Below are 23,052 nucleotides of genomic sequence, written 5' to 3' on the forward strand. Positions count from 1 at the left end.
GTTATTCTTTGTTGGCTTTTTGGATTGTTTACTCTCGCTGAAATCCATTTGCAGATCCAATAAAGTAAATTCAGGACTTCATAAAATAAGCTTGATACAGATAGCACTGTAACAAATTTTAAATACCAAGTTCAAAATTAAAACGAAGAACAAAAATCTCATTGTAAAAAATATTGTTTTTCATTAACATGGGGTAAGCATGTGCAGAAATGCACTATTACCAGACCTTGATGTACAAGGCTGGACTGTACTTCCTGTCGCAGCCCTAAATCGACATACTCCAAATTAAACGCAAAATGGTCAAGAACATCCTGCATCATGAGTAGCTTAGCTCCGAAACAAGAGTCATGAAACTGCATGATTTCTGTCACAAACAGCGTGACAAACGAACTTAAAAATAAAAATCCTAAGAAATTTTGTAAAAAGTCTACTCACTAAAGCTAAAAAAGATATCTTTCGAAGATCAGTTGAAAATAAAAATGACTATAGAAATATGTGGAATACATCGAAAGTGGAGTCTCTCAAGGATCTAATCTTGGCCCTGTGCTGTTTTTCCTTTTCATTAATGATTTACCCCTCCACTCATTTATTTGTTACTTTACAGTTATTACCTTTGAACTATAGAGTAAAGTACTAGTAATGGTTTAATGGGACAGATTATTTCTTCATCAGAGTAGGGCATTCCCCTTACCAATTTAATGTATATTTAATATGTATTGTACGTTGATTTATGTTCATGATTATACTTTTATTTATAACTGAGACAGGAGTTGGGCTTAGATGTCTAATGTTGTTGTTGTAGGGTTTAACGCCATTTTTCAGTACACGATAGGCTATGCATGGCGGCCAGTATTAATGGTGGGGGAAGAACCTGGGAGAACCCCAGAAAGAACCACCAACCCACGAGAAGCTATTGGCAAGCTTTCTCACATACCCACATTAGCTGAATCCGAGACATAAACCCACACAGACAGAGGTGAGATGGTAGTGATCCATAACGGAGAACGCTTTAGACCACTCGGCCACACAGGGCCCCCTACATGTCTAATATCACATAGGATAAATATGTTTACTAAGTCTGAGTTCTGGATACATACTTGTTTTGAACCTTTGAGTTATCAAGAAAAAAGTTTGCTTACAGTTTGATGGAAGTTTCCATTAAGATGACAAAGCAGAGGGAATCTATATAAGATTGTTTACAACTGAGAATTTTCTGAAAATGAACTTTTGACCTTCATCCTAGTTCTCAAATTGTTTTTAAGATTTATGCATTAAGGATGATTATATTGGAATTACTCAATTCTACCTTAGCATCCAAAGTAGAATCAGTCTTATTGTTATGTTAAGTTTTTATTTGCAAGGATTTATTTACTTAAATTGTTCACTGGAATTTCAAAGCATTCATTAATACTTCTTGGACCACATCACAATTCTGGGAATACTGTGAATTCATTCACAGACATTTTGGATTATATTATGATACATAAAGACTGCTAAGACATTGCCACATTCCAGGTTATTGGTACATCAGCACATTCCCAGTTGGAATTCATTGGGATCACCAAAGGATTTATTTTGGATCTCTTTATTTTGAACATGTGATATAATTATACTTGTGATTTCATTGACAACATTGTAACTTCTTTTTACATTTTCACATTCTATTCTAGGAAAATAAATTATTTGTTGAATTTTGGATTTCCTTCTTTTCTGCTACTTAGTTAAAGACCATATAGCCATAATAGAAAATACGGGATACGAATTTCTATAAAATATTTCTGAAGACTTCAATTTTGATTTTGAAATTTAAATTCACTTTGTTTTGCAATTTTGTTCAATTTGTGGTATTTTAATTTCACACCTTTGAAAACTCTTTGGTGAAACTAAAATGCTTTCACAATGTCATCTGAAGTGGAGAACTTTATTTTAAATCCTACCTATGAATGGTTAGAGTTCTTGAAATAGGATGAACTGATTCAACTTGCCAGACAATACGATCTTCCTCAAGCGAGGGCTTCTTAATCGAAGCGTTATGTGAGAAAGCTTGCCAGTAGCTTCTCATGGGTTGGTGGTTCTTTCCAGGGGTTTCCCAGGTTCTTCCTCCACCATTTATCCTGGCCGCCATGTATATCTTGTGCTGAAAAATGGCGTTAAACCCTACAACAACAACAAGATCTTTATTGAAGCAAGAAAAAAATATTTTTGTCACATATTTAGTGGAAGAAATTTTTGGGGGATATAAGCAATTTGGGTTTGATTAGGAAGTCTCTATCTGGGTTTAAAATGAAAGAAACAGAATTGAAATAAAAGAATTTTAGAAAAACAGATGGAAACTGAGTTCAGAAGAGAAAGAAGAAAGACAAATGCAATTACAGGTGCAGTTACATTAAGGAGAAAGGGAGAGAGAAGAAAAAAAGAGAATATAAGAAAATATAGAGAAAAGTAGAAAAAGAAAGGAAAATGCCATTTAGATTACAAGAATTAGAACCAGCAAGAGGAAAGCACTCTTCCCCTTTAGATAAATATTCAGATTTTGATGTTACCACAAATATTAGGCTAGAAAAGGAAGTAGATCAATATTTTCCTCATTTTTAAGAAAGCTTCTTACAATTTGAAATGGCCATGAGAGCATTGGACACTATTATTACAACGTGAACTTACTTGCAAAAACTGTGAAGTCTAATACTCGAATGTCAGTACAATGAAGTGCTGACTATGATATGGTTAAGGAATGTATCTTGAAGGGCTGTGAGTTGGTATCTGATGCCTATCGAGAAGGGTTTAGGAACTGTAAAAATGAAACCGAACAAACCCAATTTACAAGTGAAAAAGAGCTACTGTTTGATAGGTGGTGTTCACACAAGATGGTTAGTCATGATTATGACAACCTCAGACAAATCATATTAGTTGAAGAGTTCAAGAATTGTGTCCATAGTGACATCAAGGCCAACACTGATGAGAAAAGATACAAACGTTAGAAAATACTAACAATTATTCCTTGACTCAGAATGTATTATATGTCAGTAAGTATTGCTCTCAGCAGCTTTTGGTAAAACAAGCATCTCAATCACATACGAACACTTCCAAATCTCAATTTCACACAACTTATAGGAACCAAACTTCTGACAAGACTGATCAGAAGTCCTTGTCTCTTCCTATGTACACTTACGTCTATTGAAAGCAATGCAATCATTGGGTCAAACAACTATTCATATCAAAAGGTTCTACATCACTTATTAGTGATTCTGCACTCCTACCCCAATTAAAATATTAAAGGACAAGGGAGCTTCTCTGTCTTTTACTGTCAGGTACTTTGCCATTTTCTGAGAAGTCTTCTTCTAGTGAAAACATTCTTTATTCAGGGAGTAGAGTGTGACTTTGTTAATATTCCTCTCCACTGTGTAATTCTATCAAATGACTTAGTCTCATGCCCCATAACAGTCGGAACAGTTCATTTTTTAGCCATCATGGGTATTATTTTATTACTAGACAATGACCTAGGTGGAAATAAAGTTGTGATTAATCCACTTTGTAACTGATAAGCCTTCTTTGGATCAAAGGTTGCTCCTATTGAGATTGAGATCCCTGATTTATAACCAGGTTGTGCAGTTACCAAACCTATGGCAAAAAGAGCTATTGAGAATGATGTTGATCAGGAAATTATTCCTTTGGCTAGCACATTTATTGGTCGGTCTTTTCATGAAGACAGTTTTGCTCCTTGTATGGATGAACCAAGAGGTATATGAAACAGAAGCCACACAACTTTTTATTTTGTTAAAACAGTGTGCTTATGAGAAAATGTAGACAACCTAAGGTATCTGCTGTTGATAAGTGGTCACTGATCTCTCAGACTGTTCTTACTAAATCATATGGACATGGAATTTATAGTTTAGGCCATGGAACTCCTTTGCCTGGTCATTTAGGAGTCTGTAATACTATCACAAGATCTTGAATCATTTATATTGGCCAAACATAAAAAGTAAATTTTTGTAAATCATATAGATTTTATTTTGCTTGTTAAATAGCAGGAAAGCTTCATCAAAAGATACCTAAGGCTCATCTGCAACCTATTTTAGTATATGACAAACCATTTAGCAGAATAATGGTAGACTGTGCTGGTCCCTTACCTAAGACCAAATCTGGAAACCAATACTTGTTGACCATAATGAGTGCATCCACGAGATTTTCAGAGCCAATTTCGTTGAGGAATATTAAATGTAAAACCACAGCAAAAGCTTTCATAAAGTTTGGTTTTTGGTGGGGGTTAGTGGGTAATACAAGTTTAGGTCTTCCCAAATTTACTGAATCTGATCAAGGGTCAATTTTATGTCTGGAATTTTCCAGCAATGCATGCATTAGTCACACCACATTTTAAGTCTCCCTAAAAATCAAGGGGCTTTAGAAAAATTACAACAAATATTGAACAATATGACTCAGTACAGGTACAGGAAAAGATTGGGATGAGGGTGTTTATTTACTGTTGTTTGCTGATGGGACTCAGTTTAAAAATCATTAGGTTTAAGTCCTTTTGAACTAGTTTTGCAGATAATATCTGTGGACCAGAGAAGTTATTAAAGGAGAAACGTGTTTTAGAAGAAGATTCAGAAAATAATCTTCTTGGCTATGTTACTAATTTCAAATATAAGTTGTCAAAGGTTTGTAAAGTAACAACAACTGATTTTCACTTTACTCAGTCAAAAGAAAGGAGCTCTATTGTCCATACCTCAAATTCCTTTTCAGGTTAAGTTTAATGGTTCTGATACAGTTGAAAAGATAGTAAGGGACATAAAGTATATCATTAACATCCATGGGAGGTGAAAACAGAAGCAGCTTTGCCATATAAACATGATAAAGGAGTTTGTTGATAGAGATTACCCTGTTAATCATACAATCAACTTAAGTGTACATGTCGCAAGCAGTGAGGATTTTTGCAATAGGACTATAGTGATTCGGTTTAAATGATCTTCTGAATTCAGAAGTATTGAATAAATCTGGACCAGAAATTTAAGCATCAGCAGTCTCAAGAAAAGAGTGAATACAACAGCTATCATTTAAATATGAGCACTTGTTTCCAGATGTTCCAACATGAAAAATAAAATCTACTATGAAGTTGAAATTGAAGATTCTACACCTGTGAAACTGCCTCCTTACATGAGGAATCCTCTTAAAGAAGGATATTTGAAAAGAGAATTCATTATTTGCTGGAGAATGATTTCATAGCACCAAGTAAATGTAACGAGTTCAAAATGTATTCTAGTATCCAAACCAGATAATACTTTCCATAGTACAAGAACATGGTCACCAAAAGAGTTTCATCTGCAATGCCGAGAATCGATTACTGCATTGTTAAAATTAGAACTGCAAAATGTGTCACCAAGTTTGACCTTTTGATGTTGTTGTTGTTGTAGAGTTTTACGCCATTTTTCAGCACACGATAGGCTATACATGGCAGCCAGTATTAATTGTGGAGGAAGAACCCGGGAAATCCCCGGAAAGAACCACCGACCATCGAGAAGCTACTGGCAAGCTTTCTCACATACCCACATTGGCCGAATCCGAGACTCGAACCTACGCCGACAGAGGTGAGATGGCAGTGATCCATAACGGAGAGCGCTTTAGACCACTCGGCCACTCGGGGTCCCCTTGACCTTTTGAAGAATTCTGGCAAATTTCACTTACGCAAAGAGCAAAGGAAATATCATCATTTGTAACTCCTGATGGACTTTATCAATATGAAGTTATACCATTTAGTATGAAAGGTTCGCCTTCAACTCCCAGTATTTAATGAACATGATTAGATCTGGTCTAGATAATTGTGAGGTTTTGAACGAAGACGTCATAATCTACAACGACCCTAGAACGAACACTTGGAAACCATTCAGAGATTCTTTGATAGACTCAGTGATGCAAATTTAACAATTAATTTAGGTAAACGTGAGTTATGAGGTGCTTGTTTTACATTTTTCTGGACATATTGTGGGACATGGTCAGGTTAAATCTATAGAAGTTATGGTTAAGACTGTCAGAATTCCCTGTGCCTGTATCTATGATACAAGCAGTCCCAACCGCAGATACAACTGCATGTCTCATACGTGTGCGATGTAGTTGAGTTTCCGGCGCAGAATCGAAGCCAGCTTGTTTCATTCAATGAACTTGCCAGTGAAATCGTTAACCCCTATGGAGATAACCACCCACGGAACACCAAGAGTGCATCTGGTGCCTGTTGCTGTTGGTAATCAGTGTGCGTGTGATAAAACTCGACCGGGTATTTTATATCAAATGTCTTCTTCTGGATGTGTTTTTTTGTGTGTATATTTACTAGCTCTGGACATTCCCATGTGAATTCACCAAATGGCACTGGTTGCATCATCGCCCCTTCAAGGTTTAACGCAGACAGAGGTGAGATGGTAGTGATGCGTGACGGAGAGTGCTTTAGACCACTCGGCCACTCGGGGCCCCCAATGATGTTGTTATTCTTTGCATGATCAAGTGACCATCATACCAACGCAGGTTATGAAGTACAACCGAAATTCTTTTCCGTGATGGGTAAATTCGCAACTGTATGTTGCAGGCACTATACCTCTGTACACGCCAGTGATGTGACAGTGAGCAAGCACCCTTTTCATCAATGGACAGCAAAGCCATCTCACTGAAAGCTTTGTTTTAGATCCAACAATGAGTTGCGGCAGAGAACTCGTGAATGTTGTCACAGGTCTTAATGAATTAGGAAGATGAGGAAAGTTGTTTTTAAATCCACTCCTCTGTAACCTCAAGAGATTTAATAAACGCTTCTTTGAAGTAATTACCGTGACATAATACTGGCGGCTCAGTAATTCTATTACATTGGACTACATTATAAAAAAGCAGCATGTGATTTATTCCACAACTTGTGCCTGCACCGATTACTTCTGGTCGTTGGAAAGAGGAGCTTCCACGGGAAGATTCAGTCATGATAGTCCACGTAAATGATATATGAGACTTTTATCTTCCTTTACACCGCGGTGAATTTCGAAGCATTCTTGTCGGGTTCTTGAAGGATCATATGGTGCGGTTTTTCACCGAGTCCTCCCCAGTAAAATTGATTATCATCAAGCAACTGTTGTGTGCTATATACATGCATGTATGCAGCGTTGACATGGATTTTTTTTCTTCTCAGTGGTGCTTGCTCTGCCTGCAAACCATTGGGGAAAGTTTTTTTGTTCACAAATAATGATGTCACGCCGCTGGACCATCAATGTTCCTCAACAACAGATCATTGTTGAGCCATCATCATGAATCTTTCTGTAACGATAGTCAAAGCATGCAAAGGCCACTGTTTCAAGCAAACACAGTGAAATCTATATCAAGGCTGAGTCATTCAGGCTTGTCATCGTCTGTAACCTGTTGATATTTTCGAGACTGATATGTATTGTCCCGTACATGCTTCAGCACAGATACAACTGCCAATTTAGAAACACAGATTGTCGTCGTTTTTCACTTCTATTATGTCTCGCCGTGGAATACACGCTGGTGATGGAATATAATTCATGGTAAGAATCCATGCTGTGCCTTCTCGCTGGCGCAAGCAATAATACTCGCATATACATCCACATGGAAGGCAAAGCTAATTAAGCGACTTGACTCTGATACCACATTCTCGGCACGGATCAGAGACAGTACCAATATGTAACGAGTAGAATTTGCAGTAATAATAATGGCACGTTCTACCACAAAGTTCACATTTTTCTACAGCAAAGATTTGAATTTCATATGTCTAATGCCATTGAACTTCCCATTAACACGCAACGTTATTCATTGGCTTCTTCAAATCATTGCTCTGTCACCGTTGTTTTACCTTCTCATGTGCATACGGTAGTACATGAATGATAAGGGGAGGCAGATAATCTAGATGATTATAAATTCACGTAGTCTATCAACTGTCCTACAACATTCAAGTTTTCTTGCGTAATATCATACTGTAATTTTTTATGCCTATTGTATATTCATCACAGAGTTTTCTTCATGATCATTGTTAACGGAATTTCTAACTCGATTCATTTATCAAGATGCTCCGCTTACGTATTTGAAAAATAATTTAACACCTTTTGCGCCTCTTTGATAAATCAATATGATGCATTCAAGCTAAACAGTGATTAAACTTTTTATGTGATTGCCCACACACACCACTGTTCAGACAATTCAGCCATATACTCGAATTCTTTCACAATTCTAATATTTCTTCTTGTAAAATATGTTTCTACGCGAATACTTACAAATCAAAATAGCTTAAGAGAGCTACTACCACATCGCAACTCCAGCCCTTCAAGATAAAACTTTTAGCTAAAAGAGCTAAATGTTATCTGCCCACCAATGTGGCAGTCGGGCAGAGTAACCTCCCCTTGATAAAAGGATTGGCTACAAAATCCATGAATATCGCTGTTACTACTGGAGTGCAAGCCATAATCTTTATGTGGATGTAACTGCAACTGTGGAGAGGCTGTGAATGGGGGTGTGCAATATGATTGGGTAAGTATTCGCAAAGGAACATATATTACTAGAAAATTATTTCTTCTTTAAATACGTTACCCAATCATAACACCTAAGGAGAATAAGTAAGAGGTGGAGAGAAGTATATCCCCTTACCCAGGAGATGCAATCTCCGGTCCCTTAAGGTATGCGAGACAGCTTCTAGGTAACCCGACTGGAGAAGACTCCATCGGTCAGGGAGTGGCTTCGATTGGGAAAATTTTCCCTCCCACAAATCCAGCAGAAATCATGAAGCCATGTCTTAAGAAGCTGTCGAACGACCTGGTAAGTCAACCTGTTATGATACGGCTAAAGGTCCCACCAGACTGAGTTGAGCTCTTTGCATGTGATAAGGAAGCAGGTCTTGCATGAAAGGTTAGCCAAATATGCCCCTGAAAGCTGTTCCGGAGGTGATTTGTTCAGCCTGGTGAATACCCATAGAAGGTTCCACATTGGGCACATAGCCAATGTTTTTGGCCTTGTAAAATGAAATTTGGAGCAATGTAGGATAAGCCTTTGGTACTCCAATATCCTCTCTTCCATGACGACGAGAGTTGTCAACGATCGGGGAGCGTTAATCTTTGATTGTGTCTGATGCTAAATTTTCTCGTCGAGGAGCTATAGAAGAAAGAAGTAAAAAATTTCCATTTGCCATTGTACGCTTGCAGAGTGGAGGGGCTTCTTGTTTGATCGATTATATCCATGACTGGTTGAGAGAACTATTTATTTATGAGGACTTATTTAATATGATCCAGATGTGTCTCTGTCCGTAGGTCTGGGTTTTGGTGTGAAACAACTGCCGTTTTGGTTGTTTGAATAAATGACAGAAATTCTCTATTTTCATAGAATTTCCCTGTGAGATTGAGGTCGCTGATCGACAACTTCTTCTATCTGAGTGGTGCAATGAGGATGAAGCAACACTTCGATTCTGCTGCTTTGTATCACCTTTGGGATCAGAGGTGTTGGAGAATATGCGTATGGATCCATGTCTTTCCAGTCAATGGATAGTGCATTGATTGCCCATGCTTTTGGATCCAGGACTGTTGAGACAAATATTTTGAGCTTTGTATTCGACCTTGTCTCAAACAGGTCCACCAATCGTCAGTCAATCGGGTGCATATCTAATTGAAACCACGGAATAGAGAGACCATTCCGTCTGTAAAAGATTATTGTCAGGACAAAGAATCTGGTATTGCGTGTAGACATCCAGGAATAAGACGGACTTGGATTTGTTCTTGGCAACACCACTCTAGGAAGTCCCAGATCAGCATGCAAAGTTTTGGGGACTTAGTTGGTCCTTGAAGTTTGACACAATCACCACCGTGAAGCTGTCGGACAGACCGATGACTCCCTTTCTGGTTAAAAACTTCTGCCACCAGTGAAAGGCTTTCAAAATAGCCTTCATCTAGAGGATATTAATATGTAGATGTCGGTCATGGGGTGACCACACTACACTGCCGTCCCGAAAAGGCGGTAGTAGTTGTGTCCCACCTGTTTCCTGTACTTGCATTCGTACAGACTGATCTCTGCTGGTTGCACTTGCAGATGTATACCTGCTATGAGTCAAGTTAGATCGCTCCATGTCTGCAGATCATACCCCAAATTATGCCAATGGGAGCGGTTGGTCCAGTAGGCAAATATTTGGCCTCCATGGGATAAAAGAATCATATGTAATGGGCGCATGCAAAGGCAACCTTAGGTTGATGAGGTCCACTGCTACGTTGAACAAGCCTAGAAGGCGAAGGAACTACCGTGAGGAGAGACTCCTGGAGAGTAAGGAAGTCAGCATGGTCTGCATTTCAATGTACTGTACTGTTTACCTGTATCTTGAATTCCATACCTAGATGAACTAATTGTTTAGATGGTATTAGGTCGGATTAGTCCTTGTTGACAAGGAAACACAGATTGTAAGCAGTGTGAAAATGGCTATCATATTGTATTCTAATATATAACTCACCTGATGTTTTTGCAAGATGTCATCCAGGTAACTTGATGCCGCCGCCCTGGAGATGGTCAGGACATGAGCCATAGCATGTTTCATTAGGTGAGTGAAGCCCCGTGGACTGATGTTGAGTCCAAATGGGAGCACTCGTAATTGATAAACGATGGTGTAGGTGAAACATGGAACATTCCTGGAAATGTTGTGAATAAAGACACAATGATATAAGTCCTTTCTGATTGAGAAATCTTCCTCTTGAACGACATTCAAAATGCGCCGAGGTGATTCCATAGAGAACAAAGAAGAGTGAATGAATTGATCGAGGGCGATCAGGTCGATGACAGGGTGCAAAGTGCCGTTTACCTTCATGACCAAGAAAAGTCTGGAAGAAAATCCAGGGGAATTTATATTCCGGCGATTACTGCCGCCTTTGTCTGCAGAAGGTCATTTATTCTGCTGAAAGTAGGTGGCTTTGAATAGGTCTGTTGGAATATTTGTAGCTGATGGGACTCATGAAAGAGGAGAAGGTGTTTTGAAAGTGATACAGAGTCCCTCAGAAGCCACTTGTCGGGTCCAGTGATCGTCATGGCAAATCTTGTCCCATTCGATACAAAAAAACTGAAGCCTTCCTCCTACCGGAATCTTTGAGAAGTGCAGTGTGGAGACAATGTTTATTTTGAGAGATTGAGGTGGTCGTGAGAAACTTTGGGGGTCAGCAAACGCTACTTCTCTGTCTTTTGTCCTCTTTGGTTCATGATAACCATGGCTTACAACGCGAAGAAGTACGATAGAGGTCAGAGGTTTGTATTCGAGTCGTGTCCCTTGGCTCCTTTTTTTTTGATTCACGAAAAGTCCCTGTATTAGTGTAGCGGTTGAGGGGCGGGGAAATCGATCTTTTCAGTGGCTTGTTTGTGTATTTCACTGATTTGGTGTTTAAAAAGTAGATAGAGGAAAACGCTTGTGATCGTAGCCTGGCCTTATGATGATCCTTACAGAAGATGGTGGCTAAAGTATGTTGAGCAGCTCTGTTCAAGACCCAGGTCATTATGGAGACCGACTCCCATGTATTTACCGAGGAATCCAAAGTGAGAGATGAGATCTGTTCCACTTGTTGGAAGAGTGCCATCAATACTAAGTCCATCATCGATCCCACGACTACCATACTGTGGTGTAATTGTTGAGTGTCATTAAAAGATGTTCGATCCATACGAATCGAGTATGGTTTAGTCATCTCCAAAGATGCGATGTCCCAGTCAACTGCTGAGGTTTCTGAATGAAAAGCTGGTGTATGGTAACAGAACCGTTGATGAGATGTTGATGGAAGGTGTTTGTGAGAAAAATAAACGGTTGATGCTGATGTAAACTGTTAAACGTGACTGTGATTCTGACTGACCTCGGAGGTCATCTGAAGTTGGATTCTTCCTTTTCTGTGATAAGATCAACAGATGATGGAGCTCTGGTCCAGGTGGTTGATGAGGTAGGAGGAGGAGAGCAGAACTCAAGAGGGAAAAGGTGAAGAACTTCAATGGAGCCTGTGAATGTCTTTCCACGACAGAGTGAGATCAGGAAGTGAAGAAGGAGCCTGAGAGCAAACATTGTCATCTCACCTTGCATGAGGTGAGGCTGATGTCTCTTGATTAGCCTGAGACAGAGCTGAGGAAGAGTATCAAAGTCCGCTACTGACAAAACTCGTGGAGCGCCGCGAAGACGAAACGGTGATTTCCATTCGGTCATAGATTAAAGAAAGAGTCCCTTTTACTGACCAAGGGTTGAGAGAAATGAGAGGTAGCATGTGTCGAAGGCTGAGGTACTACGCTTATCATCATAAATGGAGAGTGGATTGAGGCCACATGTGAGTTAGACTGGTCTCCATAATTGCCTATATACACCCAGTTTGACAGACTGACGACAGATTGATTACTGGGAATTTACTGTGTTGAGGTCTTTGTCCATGAAGATACTTTGTAGCAAGCATAGGCCAGTCGAAAATGAAATAGGCCATGTTTGGAGGACGTCGTCCGAGTTATAATGTTGGGACGAGTTATGGGTTGTTTGATCCTTGTGACCAGTCCATGTATCAGTGGAGCAACTGGATACTTTGTTTTGTTGTTTGGAGCTGTAGAGTGAAACCCTGAGGAGGTAGGACCTAAAGGTATAGCCATCACTGTGGAGTCCTGTGGTGACATAGGTGCTGGGTCTGTCTCTGATCATGTAGATTTATAGCATTTTGTAACTGGAGAGCCTTTGTTGATTTATCTCCCTTTATCAGCTAAACATTCCCTCACTGAGGACACGTCAGCATGTAGGCTTATGGTGTCGTTTTCCTTAGTCATGTATTTCTGAGTTTTGCCCATGGTCTAATCAGTAACACAAACAGAGCAGAATGTATAAACCTGTTGCAGCTCTGAGCTTGTCTTTTATTATTCAATCAAAAGTTGGTGCAGATCTGTTCCTCATACCATTACCTGGACCATAGAGGACGAATTTTACCAAAATAATTCACATGCTACTTGTGAGAGGTTCAAGGACGAATATTACATGTAAATGCAATGAAGTGTGTCATCTGGACATTAAATATTTTAGCAGAGAAAACTCACCTGTATGTACCAGTCGTTGTAGAATTATACATATGTATATTAAGAGTTTTACATAGGTCTCATGAACTTGCACATTAACATAATGAAAGTACAGCCCAAATTTATTTGTGAAGCCACATAAGCTACCCATACAGGTACCTAAGTACAATTAAATGTGTAAAGACGACAGAGTGTGGCTAAAATTGTAAAGGCAGGCCTTTGTCGAGATAGAAAGAGAGATAGAGTATACTTTCCTTGTTAAGTGAGAACTCCTCTAACTTGTACCTGTGTTGATACTGGCCTTTTCGAGGTCTCTCATGGTGAGAGCATGCTTCTCGGCATGAGCGGAAGTGGCAACTGAGGCAGTCATGAGTTTTGTCACCAATCCTTATATTAATGGGAGATAACTCTTCCTGACCAACTAGGTGGGCAGATAACTTTTAGCTCTTTTTAGCTAAATGTTTTGTCTGGAAGAGTTGGATTTGTGAGGTAGTAGTAGTTAAAGTATTAAGATTGGGTAAGGTATTTAAAGAAAAAACGAGTGTCTGCGTCGATTAGCATTTCTTTGAGTGATGGCAAACTGCTAGATAATGCATAAGCCAGCACAATGCTGTCATCAGTGCTGCAGACAGAGCTAATCAATATGACATTAAGGATGGCGCAAGGGAAAGAACACAAAGCGGTATTGGGCTTATGACTAATATCAAACGTATGGGCCGCGAATACAGAGGTCTTTGAGCACATGTGTGCATGCAGGTTTCGCCGAGATAAGGTTTGAAACCCAATCACAATCGAGTCCTAACCAGTGTATGAGCACATTGTGCATGAACTTGCAAGTGAGAAAAGGGTAATGACATAGGGGTAGAAGGTGCAGACCTTACTCAGGTAAAAGAATCAACTTGAACTTCAATCATCCCATTAATGTACTAAAAAGCTATTGGACATATAAATATTTTCATGACAATGTATCAGAGATCTCTTAACTCCAGCTTCCAGTGTATATTCACACAATATATCAGAGATCGCCTAACTCCAGCTTCCAATATATATTCACACAATATATTGTCTTTGTCGTACTCTAATCCTTATTTGCTTATATTCAAAACAACTCTTTACATACAACATATTTGCATATTATGCAGCAGTTTTGTGGAATATGATATTAAACAAATATTCAAACACTCTATTCTGTTAAAATATCGCTTCACAAGTTTCTTCTTTCTGATTCTGTAAAATCTTAATCAAATTGAGATACATAACTTGGATATCCCCACCACCTTCCTGTCTCCCAAACCTGTATGCATATGTGTGTGTGTGTGTGTGTGTGTGTGTGTTTGTGTGTGTGTGTGTGTGTGTGCATGAATGCCTGTATGATTGTATGTATGTATAAGTGTATATTTTATATACCTGTGAGTGTGTCAGACACTGTATTAAGTAGAGTTATATCTGTACATATATGCTGCATTTAGGTTACTATTTTATTACTGAGGATTACAAGTGAGATTGGTTGATTGATTCAGGACCAAATGTTTTATCCTCAATGTGTATTACTAGTAGTAGTAAAAATAGTAGTAGTAGTAGTATCTATGAACGGATTTTAATGAGGATGAAGGAAACAATCGATAAAATAACCCCGATTCAAAATCTGTCTGTGCTGTACCATGTTTATGTGGTATTGGTGACTGCAGTTCTCTGTGTGCTGTACCATGTTTATGTGGTATTGGTGACTACAGTTCTCTGTGTGCTGTACCTTGTTTATGTGGTATTGGTGATTACAGTTCTCTGTGTGCTGTACCATGTTTATGTGGTATTGGTGACTACAGTTCTCTGTGTGTTGTACCATGTTTATGTGGTATTGGTGACTACAGTTCTCTGTGTGCTGTACCATGTTTATGTGGTATTGGTGACTACAGTTCTCTGTGTGCTGTACCATGTTTATGTGGTATTGGTGACTACAGTTCTCTGTGTGCTGTACCATGTTTATGTGGTATTGGTGACTACAGTTCTCTGTGTGCTGTACCATGTTTATGTGGTATTGGTGACTACAGTTCTCTGTGTGCTGTACCATGTTTATGTGGTATTGGTGACTGCAGTTCTCTGTGTGCTGTACCATGTTTATGTGGTATTGGTGACTGCAGTTCTCTGTGTGCTGTACCATGTTTATGTGGTATTGGTGACTACAGTTCTCTGTGTGCTGTACCATGTTTATGTGGTATTGGTGACTGCAGTTCTCTGTGTGCTGTACCATGTTTATGTGGTATTGGTGACTACAGTTCTCTGTGTGCTGTACCATGTTTATGTGGTATTGGTGACTGCAGTTCTCTGTGTGCTGTACCTTGTCTTTGTGGTACTGGTGACATTTCCCTGTCAATTTTCCTCTGTTGCCAGAAGCTACGGAATGGAGCAATACCTGTACCCGGGCCGACCATGATGACTGGAAGGGTGTTGTCCTTGGGCAAGTGGAATGATGGCGCTCTGAAAGATGATTCATGACAGTGTTTTGAGAAGTTTTTTGCAAGGGATCTATATCAAGCCATTTTACATTCCAATTTTCTTATGGGATATGCTGCCTATCTGAGTCATCTTTTCATGCAACTTGTCCAACACTCTTGTATGCTACTTGAAGACCCACCTTTATTATGGTGTTTCAAGATTGTGTTGCTGTTAGAAAAAGGCAAAAGAATGTGAAAGAGGGAATTCAAGACCTATAGTGAACAGCAACACACAAACATACACACAATATGATGAATGTGTCAGTAAGTTCATTTGCTCTTTTATATGTGTCGACCCTTATGTTCACATGAATGGGATGGTGTATTAGATTTTATATTTATGATATAAAGGTTTGATTGTCTCATCCTACTATTTGACAGCCTTTGTATTAAAACATTTACCAGTTCCCTGAAAACATAAGATATTACATCTAATTTTTATTATAAAGAAAATAACTTTGATTTTTCTTAGTCTTTAGTCAGAAAATAAGAAATTTGTTTTAAAAATTACTGAACTATGGGCAGAAAACTACCATTCTGATTCATTGCCTGGCACGTGTCATAATAACAATTCATAATAGAAACAATGCTTTTGCTGTTCCCACTGTAACCAACGTTAATGACACTACGATCAGCTAAATATAAAAGAAAACACCAGAAATGCATTCAGAAAATTCATGACTGAATTGTTTTAGATATTAAAATGCTTACGTTCGGACAAGACATGGTACAATCGTTCCTGGCACTATCCTGTTCATCCAAGATGAGCAGACGCCCTCATGCAGGGGTCCCATGTCACCTTAAACAGCCATAAAAAAGTTTCAGAGAAATATGAATATAAATTGATAGAAAGGAACAATTAAGCAAAAATCATTACTCAACAAAATTAACTATAATCAAATTTATGACATCATACATGCTTCTTTACAATTTTTATGTAAGATAACTAGTAGGATTGCACAATAAAGTCATTTGAATAACACTAATAGATAAATTGGTTTTTTCCCTTCTTTTCAGTCAGAACCCGAAGTTTTTGTGAAGCCATGGCAAATCAATTAACAGGATTATGCTGCACAGTATGGTATAGTGGATACAGATTTCATTGGGGCCACGGTGGCTCAGTGGTTAACATTCGAACCCAAGACCAAACATGTGTGGGTTCAAATCCTACCGTTAGACTCGCTTGGGTTGGCTGCCATTGGCAACTTACTTTAATCCCATTGCCTCAGCACTAAATAACCTAGTTGTGTTGCTGTGCCATAAAGAACCAAACCAAAACCAAACAGATTAGATAAAGGGTTTCACTCCACTTCCTAGAATGATGAATCTGATAAATACTTCCATAAGGTTGGAGTTTTCAGTCAGATAATGGCTTCTTCCATCTTTGAGAAGTTAATACATTTGTGTCCAATTATTAATCCCCACAATCTGTAGTGGCTCCTAATGTATCTTGGATGTGGTCCTGAATGCTGCTAAGTTGGTCTAATTTATTTCACCATATTTTGGTTCTTAGGCTGAATAGAATTAATTGCAATGTAGTTTCAAATATGACTTGGCTTATATCTTTAGTATTATGTACGACATGCCACATTAAAACACTTTGTAACAGACATAGATACAATGAGTCCTCACTTTTGTTGCTGTCAAGAACCAAGTTCTTTAGTTACTGTGATTCCCTACCTTGAGTTCTATACTTGACGACTGCCACCGTAGCATGTATTTCACCCGGGTAGACCTTTGGAGAAGAGCTGATGCTGTAGTAACGCTGTTGCAGTACAGGAAGTTGCGTCAGAATGAGGGCTGCTGGGATCTTCACAGACGGAAATTCTTCTAATACCTCCAGAAGATGGGGAAATTTTTCATGCTTCCAATCTTCATATGCCTGCAGGTCCTAAATTATACAATTTTATCAGCATTATAAAAGTGGCATTTATGTGAATAAATAATTTGTGTAACTAATGTTCAAGCTACAATACTGTTCTACAGAGGCTGGTTTTCAAAACATTTCTCGATGACAAACAGTGTAATCTCCATTCAACAACAGATAACAAGCTCCAGATTCTGAGATCAAGAACTATTTCAAAAGCTATTTTACTGTATCAGTACCAACTTTTGGAATTCCTTATGCTGAGCATACATAATTCCATTTCCCCTGCTTCTTTTAAAACCATCATCAAAGAAATTCTTTATTGAACAGTTGGAATGTTATATTGAAGCCCCCTCCTCCCTGCAGAATGTTATCATTATATCTCACAATATATATATGATTTCTGACATGATATGTATAACTGTGTATAGTATATTTTTCATACATGTACTTGTTAAAAATTAAATATATTAATCTATTTGAAATCTGTGTGAGTGCATGATCCTTGTGTATGCGTAAATGACGTTTTTTATTAAAGTTTAAAAAAAAAAAACCTATTACTAAATTGAGGACTAAATGGCTTATGGATTTTTCAAATACCGATTTCTTTTCCTCAAGGAATAATAATAATAATAATCATAATCATAATAATAATAATAATATTATTATTATTATTGATGTTGTTGTTTTTATTGTCATAATTATTATTATTATTATTATTATTATTATTATTATTATTATTATTATCCAATGCTGAATGTTTTAAAATAATTATTCAGTAAAGCTTCATGACAATCAAAAACATTCATACAAGAGAAATGCAACCTGCTGTGAAAGAAACCCAAAGCAAAACTACTAGAACGTAAGAAAAGGTAACAGTGTATAACACAAAAATAATGAACCCATATTGTTACTTAGCAGTTTGGCATCTGTGTTTATCTTTTATGAGCTCGAGACTGAAAGATAATGTGCTTGAAAAAGTGTATGAAACTCATTTTTTTTTATGCAGGCCATTGACCATTTTCTTTGCTAAACATGTATAAGTGGTGGTTCTGCCAATGTTGATTTTCATTTCTTGGGCGATGTGTCCAAAATGAATTTTTTTATCATTGCTGCATGGTGTGATAGAGTTCTGGCAATGAATAAAACATTTGTATAACACCATCATGATAATATAGGGCAACACACACATACTCTCACACACATATTTAAATTTGCTGGACGCCATCATGGTGACCAAGGCAACACACACATATTGCAATTTTTCGATTGAAAAAGTTGTTTGTTTTAGCAATACATTAATTGAAAGTGCTGCTCAAAATGTAAGTTAGCACTAGATAGAAAAAAGAAAACCTACATTTGCGAGGTTTTCCAGAGCTTCTTTATCGCAGTCTTGAGTTGCCTGTGTCGCTAATATTTTCAAGAAACTTTGGCTAGGTGGTGTTGTAATGTCCAAATATCTGCTTAAAGCTGTCAGCAATGTGCAGATTGGAAATTTTGGAAATCTTTCCCATGATTTCATGTTACCTAAAAGAATAAACACGACATGTTGTAGATAACATCAGGCATAATCTGATAGAAACACTGAAAATAGCTCAAGGAAAGAAAATGTTAACAGTGCTGTAGATACATTATTGCTTGGCCACAGTTGGTTGAAATTATTCACAAATTGGATGTTTGCTTGTCATCTAGAGCACCACACATTTTAATGCTAAGCAATCTTTGAGTTCTCATACAATGAAATACATATAATAATATTAGCATTATCGTTGTAGAAGGCAAATAATTCTGATAATGACTGGTTAAATAATAACCCATAATTTTCAATGTATCCATTCCAGGTGGAACCTGCAAAATAAACAGTGAGAAATAAAATTTTCCTTAAAAAAAAGTTTAATCAACACTAATGATTACCACAATTATCCTATGTGATACCCTGTTCTTAATTTCGAAATAATTTTGATTTGCAAAGACGTCTGGATTGATAAACCCCATCTCTGCATATATATATAGCGCCTTTTGTCCTCTCAATTGAACCAGCCACCCTTGAATAGGCTTTTGGGGGAAAAGTATAAAAGTATAAAATCACAAACTCATTGTACCTAGTGGAGTTGTCCGTTCGGACTGCATCTCAATTTTAATATCCTGGTCAACAGGAGGAGCATTATGCAAACGGGCAATGATCCCGTCTACAAGGATAGGTGAATTCTCAGCCAATACTGCTAGATGGTCTCCTGGTGAATATAGCAGCTCATATGCTCCCTGTGTGTCTAACCTCACCAACAAAGTCTGACGACTGCAAAAAATATTTTAAAAAATTTTTAATAACAAAAATTTACTCAGGTTTAAAAAATCAGAATGCTTTCATGACTTGCCCTTGAAGTCATGACAGTTTCTCATGAGTCTAAATAGGACAGCCAAACCAATATGCAAGGACCATTTGTTTAATTTAGACCAGAATATTCCATTTATTAGCAATGTTTGAGAAAATTCTTCCATGTCTGCCATTTGCGTTAATGTGATAGTTGTTTGGATTGTGAAATACACCTTCCATTGTAATGATTAAATTCTTGGAACAATTTGCACATTTAATGCTAAATTCAACTAAACTGCGCAATTGCAGAGAAATTCAATATAACTGTGTAATTACAGAAAGATTCAGTGTAAATACAGAGAGGAAAGGTTTTATATTTTAGATTCTAGTAAAAATTCATACACAGATTCATGTAAAATTCAATATACAATGACATCATAGGGCTCAAAAATTTAAGAGAGAAATCAGTTTATTACACAATTCATGAGAAAATGAGGAGAAAGAAAAAGACAACAAACAAACAAACAATCAATATATTGTCGACTTATACATATGCACCAAACCAACGTGTATGGAATAGAATACCTTGACTCAGGGGACTGCAACTGCTTACTCTCGATAAGTCGACTCGGAAGAACAGCCTTCCCATGCAGCTTTGCGAGACCTGGGTAGAAACAAACAAAGAATGTATGCATGTATTTTCATGTCAGTGGAGCTGGGGTGAACTTGTTGCATGCTATATCATGCAATTGATCCTGACGGTTTAATGACATTTCCACATTTATCTCAAGTGAGTTTTAAGTGCTGGCATGGTATAATTCCAATTCTTTATTTGAGTGTTTTACAAGTTATCTCCCTTACTGCAAAGGATTACCTGCAATGGTAGGTATTTGTACTATACAGCATCAAAATGAGCACTTTTTGGAGATTAAATTGGTTGCAAAGAAATAGCTTTCTGTGAATTCATATACAATTGTGTATTTTCATAAAACAGAATCATGTGATTTTTTTTCTAAAGATTTCATATGTAATTTTAATGCCTTGTTATCAAAATACCTACATTGGGAAGGTAACTCCTTGATAGAAAGGGGAACAACCTAAAGGATGCATGATATAAGCTCTTTTTGATCGTTATGATAGACAATAACATGCTATTTTTCTGATGCTATTAAGTCTTCCCATTATTTAGATACTTTAGCCCCTTGTCTTTGGTGTGGATGTTCATGTGTATATCCATACACACCGCATTTGTTTAAAATTTTACATGTTGTTAAATACATTGTTTCCCCATACCCAATACATTTCAATAAAACAAGGATTCTAATACATGTTTACTGATACGTTCTATGGAAATTTACAAAATGTGTAATATTAAAAGATAAAATATATCTTTCCTTAAAAGCCTTTACCTTCACAAATGTCAGGTGACTTTTCCTCTGAGGGTGTGAGTCTGAATTTCCCTGGAGACCATGTAAGATCAGTTTGAGAGAAGGATCCCACAGCATCACGGACTGTGTTCTCATCTCCGACGCAGAAAGTCTCACAAGCAGCCTTTAAAATTCAATTTTCAACAAATTTAAAAGCTTAAAATGAGGTTAGGTATTGGGTCTTTAAACATGTACCTTGAAATAAATGAATCAATAAGAAAACTCACTGGTTGAGGTTCATTAGAGAGTTTTCTTTTTTTTTGAAGGTTGGGTAGGACAGGCAATATTATTTTAAGATGGTAGTTTCGTGCAAAATATTATCATAGCAGTAGTTGTAGTATTAACAAAGCATTTATTCAATATGAAATATATAAAATATCTCTGAACCCAATCAGGCTCTCCCATGCTGATATGATGATTTGAGGAATACCTTATTCACATTACACCACGTTTAATTTTTTATGAGGCTTTTGTTTCAAGCGAAACATATCAGATAATAGGGCATGAATATATAGCCATCTGCAATTGGTCGTCTATGCCAGCCAACGTCACTCTTTGGTTACAAACAGTCAGTTTCAGGCAATCACACTTTTATGATAGCATATAGCGGTACCATTTCATCTGAAATAAGAACAATAACTAAACTGATTGATTTCAGTGGAAAATGATCTATATTTTCCATCATATACAAAGTTTCCAAAGATTATGTTCTTTCTCAAAAAAACAATACGAAGAATGACAAGAGGGTGAGACCTGCCACTTCGTGAATTGTCCAGTGAACAAGCCAATATTGATGGGGGTGCCAATTCTTGGTGCCCTGACAATGAATAAGGAGAGAAAGAAAGCTGAGAAAAATTAAGAGAATATTGGATATTGGAGAATTTGGCATATAAAGTGTCCAAATGCTACAAATAACAAAGATTAAAAAAAGATAATATGATAAATTGTTTAAGTGGTGAGTGGATACTTGGTTCAGACAATTATTCAAAATGAAGAACACCACAATCAGGATGGGGAGTAAGGAAGGAAGGAAGTAAGAGCAGGATATTTTTTTACCTTAAAGACATTCTGCGCCCAGATTTTGAAGGACTCCTCCTGGCCACATAACTCATCCCCCTCACCCATGTTCAAAATTTTCTCTGCACCCAGAGCATGAAGTATGGTGTCTAAGAAGCGTGCGAAGGCACAGAAATTAGGGTACGCTCTTGAGCCCAAACCAAACACTGAATATCTAGATTAAAAAATGTACCATATAAAGCTTCTTAACTAAGTATGTACCATATAAAGCTTCTTAACTAAGTATGTACCATATGAAACTTCTTAATTAAGTATGTACCATATAAATCTTCTTAACTAAGTATGTACCATTACAGGTTTTCTGAGTGAAGGCACCGGTACTGACTGTTTGCTTTACTTGTTCATTAGCAGGGGCTGCGTGCTTTCTTCAAATGATGTAACCTATTTGTTGTACATGAGCATTTCACATGAAACCAGCTGTGACAAGGCGAATAAAAAAATACCCCTCTTATCAAGTTGTTCTCAATAAAGCTGTCCTTTATTAGTAATAAAACAAGACCAATTATTTGACAGATAATGAATTAAAGTTACATACGGTACTTGGGTTGATGCATGCAAGAGTTGGCATCTGAGCTTTACTTTGGAGCAGAGTTGTTGAAAATCTCTGTTGCTTGTATCTTAATTCTTAACGCTTTGAGAAAAAAAGGCATCTCAATTCTCTTTTAAAATTGCTCACTTTCTTTGCAGCTGGAAAACATAACACCAGATGCGGGATGCAAAGTCATTTGATTTTTGTATGCGACCGTGACAATTGATTATATGGAGACTGCTGACCGATTCAGAAGTATTATAGTATTAGGATATTCTAGACCAAATTTAGTAAATCCATGGCACGGTTGTTCTGGTCTAGATACA

At 37.5% G+C, this 23,052-nt stretch overlaps 1 protein-coding gene and 1 long non-coding RNA gene across 4 annotated transcripts in view; one reads left to right on the forward strand and one right to left on the reverse strand.

The window, feature by feature from the left end:
* The window catches only part of LOC149775806 (nitric oxide synthase, salivary gland-like), a 180,725-nt gene that overhangs the window by 17,068 nt on the left and 140,605 nt on the right, over window positions 1–23,052 (reverse strand). For all 3 annotated transcript variants that reach the window (XM_089944272.1, XM_089944274.1, XM_089944271.1), the window contains exons 16-23: window positions 22,177–22,351; window positions 21,103–21,244; window positions 20,279–20,357; window positions 19,482–19,675; window positions 18,737–18,906; window positions 17,193–17,403; window positions 16,224–16,311; window positions 15,356–15,495 (exon numbers count right to left, since the gene is read on the reverse strand). In XM_089944272.1, coding sequence (XP_089800398.1) covers window positions 15,356–15,495; window positions 16,224–16,311; window positions 17,193–17,403; window positions 18,737–18,906; window positions 19,482–19,675; window positions 20,279–20,357; window positions 21,103–21,244; window positions 22,177–22,351 — 1,199 coding nt within the window. The remainder of the gene's footprint in view (window positions 1–15,355; window positions 15,496–16,223; window positions 16,312–17,192; window positions 17,404–18,736; window positions 18,907–19,481; window positions 19,676–20,278; window positions 20,358–21,102; window positions 21,245–22,176; window positions 22,352–23,052) is intronic.
* Window positions 8,425–17,857, forward strand: LOC149775807 (uncharacterized). The gene is made up of 2 exons (XR_016416612.1): window positions 8,425–8,505; window positions 16,530–17,857. It is a non-coding gene; the product is annotated as an uncharacterized LOC149775807 (long non-coding RNA).

Source organism: Sinohyriopsis cumingii, chromosome 19 (genome assembly GCF_028554795.1).
Source record: "Sinohyriopsis cumingii isolate HCF-2022 chromosome 19, ASM2855479v2, whole genome shotgun sequence".
NCBI lineage: Eukaryota > Metazoa > Mollusca > Bivalvia > Unionida > Unionidae > Sinohyriopsis > Sinohyriopsis cumingii.